Source organism: Penicillium atrosanguineum (assembly GCF_028827265.1).
Source record: "Penicillium atrosanguineum strain IBT 20685 chromosome Unknown utg000004l_segment0_segment0, whole genome shotgun sequence".
NCBI lineage: Eukaryota > Fungi > Ascomycota > Eurotiomycetes > Eurotiales > Aspergillaceae > Penicillium > Penicillium atrosanguineum.
In genome coordinates this window covers 1,462,345-1,473,913 of record NW_026623136.1, presented here as the reverse complement: position 1 = coordinate 1,473,913, position 11,569 = coordinate 1,462,345, and the positions used below count along the sequence as shown (strand labels likewise).

At 52.2% G+C, this 11,569-nt stretch overlaps 5 protein-coding genes across 5 annotated transcripts; 3 read left to right on the top strand and 2 right to left on the bottom strand.

Moving 5' to 3' along the window:
* Window positions 1-26: 26 nt before the first annotated feature.
* On the bottom strand, window positions 27-1,512 carry N7443_005871 (GPI-anchored transamidase subunit GAB1; the record flags this gene model as incomplete). Its single annotated transcript, XM_056885927.1, has 4 exons — window positions 27-265; window positions 321-934; window positions 990-1,317; window positions 1,371-1,512. 4 exons carry the CDS (start codon window positions 1,510-1,512, stop codon window positions 27-29), a joined length of 1,323 nt encoding a protein of 440 aa, XP_056741375.1.
* A 162-nt stretch (window positions 1,513-1,674) lies between these two features.
* Window positions 1,675-3,816, top strand: nop7 (mRNA-binding ribosome synthesis protein NOP7; the record flags this gene model as incomplete). The annotated part of the gene is made up of 3 exons (XM_056885926.1): window positions 1,675-1,696; window positions 1,757-1,855; window positions 1,919-3,816. The coding sequence occupies 3 exons, from the start codon at window positions 1,675-1,677 to the stop codon at window positions 3,814-3,816; spliced, it is 2,019 nt and encodes a 672-aa protein (XP_056741374.1).
* A 475-nt stretch (window positions 3,817-4,291) lies between these two features.
* On the top strand, window positions 4,292-6,358 carry N7443_005869 (uncharacterized protein; the record flags this gene model as incomplete). The annotated part of the gene is made up of 2 exons (XM_056885925.1): window positions 4,292-4,642; window positions 4,766-6,358. 2 exons carry the CDS (start codon window positions 4,292-4,294, stop codon window positions 6,356-6,358), a joined length of 1,944 nt encoding a protein of 647 aa, XP_056741373.1.
* A 787-nt stretch (window positions 6,359-7,145) lies between these two features.
* On the top strand, window positions 7,146-8,914 carry N7443_005868 (NAD-dependent succinate-semialdehyde dehydrogenase; the record flags this gene model as incomplete). The annotated part of the gene is made up of 4 exons (XM_056885924.1): window positions 7,146-7,268; window positions 7,323-7,410; window positions 7,470-8,739; window positions 8,797-8,914. 4 exons carry the CDS (start codon window positions 7,146-7,148, stop codon window positions 8,912-8,914), a joined length of 1,599 nt encoding a protein of 532 aa, XP_056741372.1.
* A 264-nt stretch (window positions 8,915-9,178) lies between these two features.
* Window positions 9,179-10,709, bottom strand: N7443_005867 (uncharacterized protein; the record flags this gene model as incomplete). The annotated part of the gene is made up of 2 exons (XM_056885923.1): window positions 9,179-9,238; window positions 9,297-10,709. 2 exons carry the CDS (start codon window positions 10,707-10,709, stop codon window positions 9,179-9,181), a joined length of 1,473 nt encoding a protein of 490 aa, XP_056741371.1.
* Window positions 10,710-11,569: the final 860 nt, after the last annotated feature.

The following is an 11,569-nucleotide window of genomic DNA, read 5'->3' as shown; positions in this document are numbered from 1 at the left end:
ATGCTGGATTTAAAATTGAATATAAACTACACTTGTTTCACCTCTGAGCCTCGGGCTTCGGGATGGTCTTGTTCCCATTCGTCGCGAAGAACGGCGAAGATGCTGTCGGCTAGGAGAATTGAAAGACCTAGACTCCACACGAGTGTGATCGCGTAGAAAAAGTTGGCGTTGCCAGACCCGGCGTATATCCAGAGGTGGTAAAAGGCTGGACCGAGAAGACTGGCATATAAGATTGCAGCGATGGCGAAAAATGTGTATCGCATGACTAGTTGCAATTAGCAATTGGTGACTGAGAGTAGAATTTTGTTAGGGAAACTCACATGGGAAGGTGTGCCGATACAGAGGCAAGAACGCGAAGTACAACGACGCGTCGGAGATGCTGGGGTATGGTTTAAAGAGAGCGAAGACACCCAAAAGTGAAGTAATGACGAATAGGGGCTGGCGGTGAAGCCTTGCCGTGAGTCCACCAACATAGCTAGCGAGATGAAGCCAGAAAACTCCAAGGAAGAATTCGCGGAAGGAATCGAACATTTCGATGAAGAAGTACCACCAAAGACCCACATTGGGGGTCAGATCCGGAACCAAAAGGTGGAAGCCATATGTCGCAGACATGAATTCCCAGAAGTTTCCAGTAATAAGGTAAGACAATCCGAGTAGTCCTGCAACGCTGCCTAGAAGAATTGAGGCATTTTGGATGATGAAAGCCGCGATTTTGGGTAGCTTTGGAGCCCGCTGATCATAGCAAAGTAGTACTACCGGGACAAAAAGGAGCGCCGGGTAGAGAGAAAGATAGGATGCGAGTCCGAGAGCCAGCATCGCATTGATGCTATTACCACTGACAGCGTTGGACACTGCGAAGAGGATTCCGGTTGTAGTAAACACACTCGTTGACCGTGCCAGGCATGTTGCGATCGTGAAAGGATTGAACAGGAACCTGTATTCAGATTAGTATTATAACTCCCAAAGAATACCGGGCACCTGGTACATACCAAGCTGCAACGGATCCCCCGTCCCATCGAATGTGCTTCCGAATGGCCGAGTGGAGTCGGCTCTGAACTGACTGCCCCGACGCCGAGATGTTGGCCAGGGCATGCGCATTGACCAAATCAACAATGAAATAGAAGATAGCGGATGGAAGGGGGTTGCTTTTCACATCGGGAAGAAGGGCGAAAAGAGGAAGTAGGAGAGGCGCCTGTTGTACAATCGAGTTAATCGAGAAGCCCCGTAGTTGCATTGCATGCGATTCACCCACCTGGTGAAAGACACCACCATCGTATGGCGACACATTCCGCGTATAAAGAAACAAGCCTTCCTGGACTAAGAATTTCAAGTCAGCTTATGCGACCGTATTAACATCGGAGTCTACTCACGTCGCTTAAAGCTGTTGACTGGGGTAGAGACCTCGACTCGGCCGGTCAACAAGTCGGGCAGGGAAGGAAAGAGACAAACGAGTACCAGGCGAAGAACAAAGGCCGCGCTGAAGATAGCGACCTTGCGACGGTCCACTGCCATGACGATGGAATGGAGTGAAAGCGCGTGTTGTGTAGTTGTCCCTTGAAGGCGGAGGAACCACGGCGCCCGCAACGCACGGGCCACCCGCCTTCAGCAGAAAAAAAAGTTATCGAGAATTTTTTCTTCTTCTTATCAGCAACTGCTTGAGCTCACTATTCAACCATGGCGAAAATCAAGAAGAAGGGTATGTTTGACATGCTGGATTCGTCCATGTTTGAACTGTCATCGCTAACAATTAATTCAGGAACCTCTGGCGCGGCCAAAAACTATATCACTCGTACCCAGGCCGTGCGCAAACTTCAGATCTCTTTGCCCGATTTCCGTCGACTTTGCATTTTCAAGGGTAAGAATGGTGTTCCCTTGGTTATATCGGTATTGTGATGCTGATAAGGCCTGTGACTCACAGGAATCTACCCCCGTGAGCCCCGTAGCAAGAAGAAGGCCTCAAAGACCTCGACCCCGAACACTACCTTCTATTACACCAAGGACATCCAGTACCTGTTGCATGAGCCCTTGCTCAACAAGTTCCGTGACCAGAAGGCCCTTGCTAAGAAGATTGCCCGCTCGCTCGGTCGTGGTGAAGTCAGCGACGCTGCGCGCCTCGAAAAGAACCATGCCCCGAAACTCACTTTGGACCATGTCATCAAGGAGCGCTACCCGACCTTTATCGATGCTCTCCGTGACCTCGACGATGCCCTTTCTCTTCTCTTCCTGTTCGCTACCCTCCCTTCCACTACCCATGTTCCCGCCAAGACCGTCGCCCTTTGCCAGCGTGTCTGCCACGAGTTCCAGCACTACCTGATTGTCACCAACTCTCTGCGCAAGTCCTTCCTCTCAATCAAGGGTATCTACTACCAGGCCACCATCCAGGGCCAGGACATCATGTGGCTGGTGCCGTACCGTTTCGTGCAGCGTGTCAATGGTGATGTTGACTACCGTATCATGGCCACCTTTGTGGACTTCTACACCACCCTCCTGGGCTTTGTCAACTTCCGTCTGTACTCCGGCATTGGATTGAGATACCCTCCCAAGTTTGACACACGTAGTGACGAGAACGGTGCTGAATTGTCTGCTTTCACCCTCGAGGGCCGCACAGTGGGTCAACAGCCCAAGGCCATTGAGTCCAAGAAGACCCAGGCGAACGGTAACAAGGAGGTCTCGAGCGACCTTCAAGCCAAGGTGGACAAGGTGATCAAGTCAGCCGGCCTGGACCAGACCAAGGATGAGCAGGCAATGGACACGACCGAGGAGAACACCGACACCATTGACAAGTTTGAGCCCGCTGCCCCCGAGGCCGACACTCTGCCTCAGCCCGACATGAGTGGCAACGAGGCCGGAGCTCTCTTCGCTCCTTTCGTGTTCTACATTTCCCGTGAGGCCCCCAAGGCCCCTCTCGAGTTTATCCTGCACTCTTTTGGATGCAAGCGCATCGGTTGGGATGCCGTTCTTGGTGGTGGTGCCTTCACCCACGATGAGACCGACCCCCGCATCACTCACCAAATTGTCGATCGTCCTCAGCTGCCTCAAGAGTCCCTTCCCACTATTCCCGCAGCGGACGGAGCTGTCCAGAAGGTTAAGCCCGGTACCCGCATCCCGGGTCGTACATACGTTCAGCCCCAGTGGGTCTGGGATTGTATCAATGACGGCAAACTCCTCCGCGCTGACCTTTATGCCCCCGGTGCCACCCTCCCCCCTCACTTGAGCCCCTGGGTCAAGCCCTCGCGTGGCGGTTACGACCCGCGCGCCACCCTGGCTGAACAGGAAGAGGAAGGTGAGGCCGAGATGGCCGAGGACGACGCCGAGGACAGTGACGAGGAGATGGAGGATGAGGCCCCGGTTGATAAGAAGGCCGCTGTCGAGGAGGAGTCCGAGGAGGAGTCCGTCGACGGAGGAATGGACGTTGCCGGAACCGACGATGATGAGAGCGCCAGCGACGAAGAGGAAGAGGATGAAGACTTTGGTGGATTCGAGGAGAACGAGGCGGCCACCGAGTCCGACGATGACGACGAGGCTGCCCAGAACCAGCACCAGCGTGAGCTCGAGGCTGAGGCCGCCGGCCTGCCCTTCACCGCCAGCAGCGCTACCGATGAGTCTTCCAAGAAGAAGACCGCCCAGTCCAAGAAGCTGGTTGCCAAGAAGAAGAAGGAGGACGAGGAGCTCGAGCGCCAGAAGATGATGATGAGCCGGAAGAAGCGCAAACTTCTCGAGAAGATGATGTACTCGAACAAGAAGCAGTCTGACGAGGCTGCCAAGCTGCGTTCCAAGCGTCGCAAGCTTGAGAAGGCTCCTCCTGCTAAGAAATAAGCGGTGTCATTAAAAGAGTGCTTTTCGTTTTCTGCTGGCGTTCGCGGCTGGGATAGTCCCCTGTATATGCATGTCATAAAATTTATGTTTTCAATGTAATGGATGGATGGACCATATAACTTGGAATTTTACTTGCACATGGGCTTCTTGTAAATACTTGTAAATGCTTGATATGCATTTAAAAGTCTATTCATGAATACTCACCATAGTTTTACGACAAGCACATGGCAGAGTATGGGTCACGTGACAATATGCCGATCCACTTTAGCTCGAATTTTTGATGAAGACAGCATTCAAGACTTCGCCCAGCACAGCGCAATAAATAATCAAATCCGCTGAATGTTGAGAAGGGGCACTACTCGAGTGATGCTCAGTCATATTCCAGAGCTCATATTGCCTCATCGATATTCAATACCAAGATCCATGTGACATCCCGGCACTCAATCAATCTACCATTCGAACACGGCACTGAGGCATGTCCGCATTCTCAGAGCAGCAACAGCCATCTTCTTCTCAATTTATACCCCCGGAGTCAGCCCAGCCGTATCGGTCACTATTTGGAGGCCCAAGCAGCGATTTCAGCTTACCTCCATCTTCTCTGCCGGAACCAGCCCGCAAGTCCATCTTTGGCGGCCCAGCTCAAGATGTTGCTACAGAGCCAGAGACAGAAGCTGAATTCTTGGGCAGGGAGCTCAGTGACGATGAAGAAGATGAACTTGGAATGATCATGAGCGAAAGGCCCTTGGCTGTCGACTATGGTTCCGACGGGGAGAGCTTTCAAGGCAGTGACGAGGAGGCAAACTTTGCAAAAAAGCCAAAGAGTCGCGTAAAGAACGAATCTCGTGGCCGGTCAACTAGACCGCGATCCCGATCTCGATCTCGATCACGATCACAAACAAGATCACAGACGCGATCGAGGTCTGGGTCGCCTAAGAAGACAGTACCACAGCCGATTAGCTATGTCCTTGATCGCGGCCTCGACTTGCCACCTGGCGTTGATCGCCCAAATCGATGGACGGGAAATCCAACTACATACCGGAAACTCATTTCAGACGCCCTGGCTAGCTACGAAGGGCTGACAACGGCTCAATCAAGGGATCTTGCGGCACATCTCTATAATTCATACATGGTTCGTCTCGAAAGTAAAGATAACACACAAGGATTCGAGGAAGATGGAGACGAAAAAACGACGATTTCGAAACGATGGGGTGCTTGGCCTTTGCCACCATCCCGGGTCCCTCGACCTAATGACCATATGAAGGAATGGTTGAATGACCCCGACACCATTCGAATGCCACCCGATCCTCGACCCAGCGCAGAGCTTGAAGAGTCAATTATTGCGGTCATGACGAGGATCTCCAAGGAGAATTTCCTGGACCGTGATTGGGACTATGATGGAATCAAAACCAACAAGCCGAAAAGATCGATCGACCCAGACGCCACGATGGACAAGGAGGATGAGGAAGATGAGGATGATCAGAAAGATCTAGATCCATATGCAGATCCGTCATTCCTTCGACCCGCTCTTCAGACTGATGACGATGTGGCCCGGCGACAATTGCGGCCTCTTGCTCGGAACGTGATCACACAAGTGGACAGACTTCTCACCTCTCTACAACGCACAATGGACTATCGAATCGACGAGCGTCCCAATCGAAGTCGTCCAAAACCTCGCATTGACGGCCATGCAACCGAATCCAAGTCCAGAGAAAAGGCTACTGGCAAAAATGAGTTGCGTGGTCGCAAACGCTCTCGCAGCCAGCGCTCATCTCCATCCAGGTCAGAAGGCGAAAGTGTGCGCGAGACATCTCAGTCTCGAGACCAATCGCGCAATTCTCGTGCGTCTGCAAATGAGGTCAATGAGGCCAGCGATGAAGAGGATGACTGTAGCGACGACGGCATCCCATTTAATGCAAAACTCCCCTTACGAGACTGGAGCGAAGTTATGGGTCTAGCATCCATGATCGGTCTTCCCCGGGACGCTGTAATGCGCGCCTCGAAGCGCTGCGCCGACCTATTCAACCAAGACATGACATTCCGCACATTCCGCGAAGGCCGGATCGCACCGGCCGGTCGAAAAGAGGACAAATCAATATTTTACGATTACCACGAGAGCCAGTCCGAAGACGATGATTCCGATCCTCCCGATCGAAAGCGCAAAAAGGTCTCTCGAATCAAGTCCAAGTCGCACTCGCGACGCAATACTTCCAACTCGCGAGAAGCAGGCTCAGTGCCAGTCGAGCCACCTGTCAATCCGCACACGATAGTACCAGGATTTGCTCCAAGTCTTGGTACGACTCCAGAGAGAAGTAGTCCAGAGAGGTCAACGTCGCGCCGACTTAAGGGCAAGGGAGAGCATCGTAAGGCGGACCTCGTCTGTCCCATAAAATCGTGCTCACGGCATATCGAGGGCTTCTCGAGGACGTGGAACTTGAATTTGCATATGAAAAGAGTTCATCCGGGGTATCAGGAGCGGGATAGGTCGACGTCCAGGTCTCAAAGTAGGCAGACTGAGGCCCCTGAAGTGATTGTGATTGATTAAAGCGTGCGGTGTATTGTTTTACTATGATATCCAATTTGATGACATTTTGCATGAGTGGATTGATTCTGTATACGATAATAGTTGAACGAATTCCACAGTCGGCTGGTCCTTCCTAACTGTCGGGGGTCTCGTGAATACTCGTCTATCCACAAGTCTTTATCGGCGATTTGGTGAAATACCGTGACGCTATCTCCAAATCGGAGAAGCTTTGGGGGTTTCTGATTGGTGGCCTGACCCGAGCAGCCCGACGTTCTGAGCTTTTCATTCGCTGAAAACACCGAACAGTGTAACGTTCGTAATTGTATTACACCCAGATGAAGGGCTCCATACCAACCGTCACCGTGGACAGAATCCTCAATTGAAGTACATGGAATAAGATCAAAAAGAATTGTTAATCCAGTGACATCAAAGATACAAAGGTAGAAAAATCGAGGGCAGAGCTCTATGGCGTGAACCCCGGAGATTCATTCCGCAAGGGGAACAAGAATCCCAATGGCAATGACATCAACCAGGCAAAACAACAGCCTCCCCGCTTAGCATCCAGCTTCCCTTCTGAGCTCCAGCTCCCCCGGCACGATCTCCGTCCTCGGTGTACTCGGTGCTTCTCGGACCCAAAGAGCAATCAGAGCAAATCAAACCTGTTGAATAATAGCTCTGTGCAAACCCTTTTCGCAAAACAGCGCCCTTTAAAGACGTCTCTAACTCCCCGCACATCCTATCTCCGCGTATCTTCTTGTTCGGAATTCTTCCCCCACACGATTTGCCCCCGCGAGCCGGTTACTTCATAATGAACCGACTCATTCGCCCCGTCTCGCGCCAATTGTTGCGTTCTCGCACTCGTTATCCTTTTTCCATTCCCCCACCGCCAGCGTTGAAGAGACTCTACACCATGGGACACGACAAGCCTGAGGTGAGTACCTTTCGAGATGGAGTAAATCGGTGAGATACTAACATCAGTGTCTAGTTAAAAGATCCTTCCCTGTTTATTCAGAAGTCCTACATCAATGGCGAGTGGGTTGATGCTAAGTCGGGCGAGACCTTCGAGGTCCACGGTAAGCAGGATACCGAGCAATCTACACTACAAGCAAACTAACACTACCGCGATATGAAGACCCCGCCACCGGCAAGCTCATCGGAACCTGTCCCGAGCTCGATACCGCCGACGTCGAGAAGGCCATCGAGGCCGCCTCTGAGGCCTTCCCCAAATTCCGCACACTCCTCGCCCGCGAGCGCGCGCGCATGCTTCGCCGCTGGTACCAGCTCATGATGGACAACGCAGAGGATCTGGCCAAGCTGATCACATGGGAGAACGGCAAGCCCTTGGCTGACTCCAAGGGCGAGGTGAACTACGCCGCCAGCTTCTTCGAGTGGTTCAGCGAGGAAGCGCCCCGCGTATATGGCGATACCATCCCGGCCTCTGTGCCCGGTAACCGTGTTATCACGCTCAAGCAGCCCGTCGGCGTGTGCGGTCTCATTACGCCCTGGAACTTCCCCGCGGCTATGATCACCCGCAAGATTGGCCCGGCCCTGGCGGCTGGCTGTACGGTGGTTGCAAAGTCGCCTGCCGAGACGCCCTTCACTGCCAACGCCCTCGCTGAACTGGCGCACCGCGCTGGTATCCCCAAGGGTGTTGTCAACATTGTCACTTCGGGCAAGAACACCCCGGCTGTGGGCGAGCTGATTACTACCCACCCGGAGGTGCGCAAGGTGTCTTTCACTGGCTCGACTAATGTCGGCCGACTGCTGATGAAGCAGGCTTCATCGACTATCAAGAAGGTGTCGTGGGAGCTGGGTGGTAACGCGCCATTCATTGTCTTCGACGATGTTGAAGATCTGGACGCCGCTGTCACGGGTGCTATTGCCTCTAAGTTCCGCAGCTCGGGCCAGACTTGTGTCTGCGCGAACCGCATCTACGTGCAGAGTGGTGTCTACGATGAGTTCGCCAAGCGCTTCGTTGCCAAGGTCAAGGAGTTCAAGCTTGGTGGTGGTTTCGAGGAGGGTATTACCCACGGTCCTGTTATCCACGAGCGTGCCGCTGAGAAGGCGCACGACCACGTTCAGGATGCCACTTCCAAGGGTGCCAAGGTTGCTATTGGTGGGCAGAAGGCCTCTGCGCTTGGACCTAACTTCTATGAGCCTACCGTGTTGACTGGAATGACCAAGGAGATGCTCATCGCCTCCGAGGAGACTTTCGGTCCTGTGGCTGGTCTCTTCTCCTTCAAGACTGAGAAGGAGGTCGTGGATCTGGCAAACAAGGCTGAGGTCGGTCTTGCTGGATACTTCTTCAGTGGCAATGTGCGCCGCATCTTCCGTGTTGCTGAGGCCCTGGAGGTTGGCATGGTTGGTGTCAACACTGGTCTGATCAGTGACGTTGCCTCACCGTGAGTTTCTCCCTTTCCCCTTTTTGTTCATAACATTCCTTTCTAACTGTTTTCCAGGTTCGGCGGTGTCAAGCAGAGCGGCTTCGGTCGTGAGGGCAGCAAGTACGGTATTGATGAGTTCATGACCATTAAGTCCGTCACCTTCGGCGGCATGGGGGAGCCTCTGCAGGCATAAGCTTCCTCTGATTGATTGATTGATTGTACACGGATATTGGGATATGATAAAATAAGCTTCCTTTGATTGAATATAAAGACTTTTTGTCGCGCGCAGGAGTGAAATGCAGTTACAATACATTCTTTCGTAATGCGTAAATGATACCAATGACTTTATTCTATTTCCAATCATGTCTTGATCCAATGTTTAAACAGATTTTACACAGCAAGCTTCGCTAAGAATATGATAAAAACACCGAGAGAAGCGTCACAAAGGCCGACGATCTTACTCCGGGGAGCCGCAGGTAAAGACACCATGGACAGTACCGGCGCGATACTTCAGGAGCTGTTTTTGAAGTTAGATCAATGCCAAAGAATGAAGTCACGGAAGAAGGGAATCTTACAATATCATCAACACTAGCGTAGGTTCCGGCAACCAGCGTAACCATACCAATGATAAAGGTGACTAGGTTGACGGCAGCGAGAGCCATGTTCTTCTTAGTCCACCAGCTACCCTCGCGAAGAAGCAACACCCACATCATAGGAGGGAAGTAAAAGGTGAATCCAGAAATGAACAACGAAGACGAGATCGAGAGCAGATCATCGAAGAAGGGGATAACCTCTGCAATAATGAACGCCACGATCGTCGCAGCGGAGATAACCGCTAACCAAGTCAGCCAACCCATCTTGGTGTTAACGAAGCGGAGAGGCGAGTTCGCGAAAATGCGGCCGTGCACAAGACGTCCAAAGACAACGGTGTTGATCGAACCACTGATGAAAATCACGGGCAAAGCAACACCGAATGCAATACGGCTAACGAGGGAGCCGGCAGATAGAAGCGCGGGACTTTGGACGCTCGAGCCCACGAAGGCATAGACCAATGCACCAGTGAGGGTATAGACGATGATCTCAACGATACCCAGAGCCCAAATGGACTTGACAAAGTCCTTCGGCGAATGCATCTCGTCCATGAAGGAAAACTGGCACAGAGCGAAACTGTACGCGAAGATAATGTTTGTCACGGCGACAAAGGCATCGGTAAAGGTGAGGCCTTCCTTGGGCCACGCAGACCAGTCCACGGCAGACAGCCCACCAGGGGCGTTGGTAGACGACACACCAGTCGCGATGATCGTGATACCGATGGCAATGATAATTGAGGCGAAGTCAATGTAGCCCAACACAGCCATCTCAGTGAAACTAGGCGGGATCGCAAGCAAGAGCAGGATAATCGCCGACACGACACCGAAGATTACGGAGCAAATTTCGCTACCGGTGATGCTCCGCCACGCGATTGTTCCAGTCAGACAGTGAGAGCCAGTGAGAAAGAGCAATTGGATGCCCAGCATCGCATTGATCAATTCGTATCCGAAACGAGGGCATCCGAGCTTCGCGCCCATCACGCGACCGGCGTCAGCGTAGCTAGCAATTTCGGGGAAGGCAAGCTTAGTCTGGCCGACGATATAACTCGTGTAAATGGCAATCATACCGATACCAACGCAGGTAATCACACCAGCAACCATGCCGAGGGATGCAAAGGTAGACGGTATAGAAAGACTTCCAAGTGCAATAGCCTCGACAATCATCACGACCGTAAGGCGCTTCCAGCCCAGACGACTGAAGTGCTTGATGCCGCGATCGTAGACATCCCCCTCCTCCGTGTCCAGGTGTTTCGCCAGATCGTCGCCCACGAACTGGGCATTGTATAGCGGCGAAGCCATGATGGCCTCATTGCGCGCCCTCAAGGCGTCCGCCGATGTATCCTTTGTAGCATCGTCGCGGTTCGCAGCCTGAGCAGCGGAGATCTCCTCGTAATCCATGATCGCGTGAGTGGAAGTGGAAGGAGTTCAGTTGCCCCAGGTGCAGGAAGGAAACGGTTACTAAAGAACTGGGGAAGACGCAAGATTTCAATGAATTGAACGAGCTAATCAGCAAGACGCAAATTGTGGGCTGACCAAACAGAATCCTCACACCGGGTACCTGAAGCCCTAGATGACATCGAAATCTCCACTTGCTACACCTCGGCGCGACGAGAGTGGAGAGTTCCAAATCTTCTGTTCTCGTCCGGGTCCACCTCTACACGGGATGCCAGGGTGATGGGCGCATCTTGCCCAATGCTGTGTTCGCCCTGTACGATAAGCTTCAACGAGTTGTTCATTAGCTCTGTAGTTTATGTAAAATATTAGAATCTGCCCCCAGATGAGGTGCCGGGGTCGGTTATCAACGGAGGGATGATCGTACGGGCGTTGGAAAAAGAACAAACTAAAATTCTAGCGGTTCCACTTTGGCGCAATTAGGTTCGTTCCTCCGATTCTCACTCCCTCGGTGAAAACCTATCCTCCCGATTTTCCTTCGCGATTCTTCTAGTCAGAGATGTATCCCGTGAGGGGTAACGTGAAAACGTTGGGGTAAAAGTAGAGTGCATATCCATTCACCTTCCTCACCCGCTACGGACACGCTTAAAAGCGGAATGGCACACCTGTGATCATGACCTGATCTACCTTGAGGCAGTCTCTGTCCCGAATCAGTTCCGAAGTGATAGTGGCAATCACTGATCTGTTAGACCATTCTATTACCATGGGAATGCTTTAGAGGCATTTCGCGATCCCACTACTCAATGGATGTTAGAGCTATAGGAAGCGAGGCCAGACCTGATCCGATTTATAAGGCTGTCATCTAA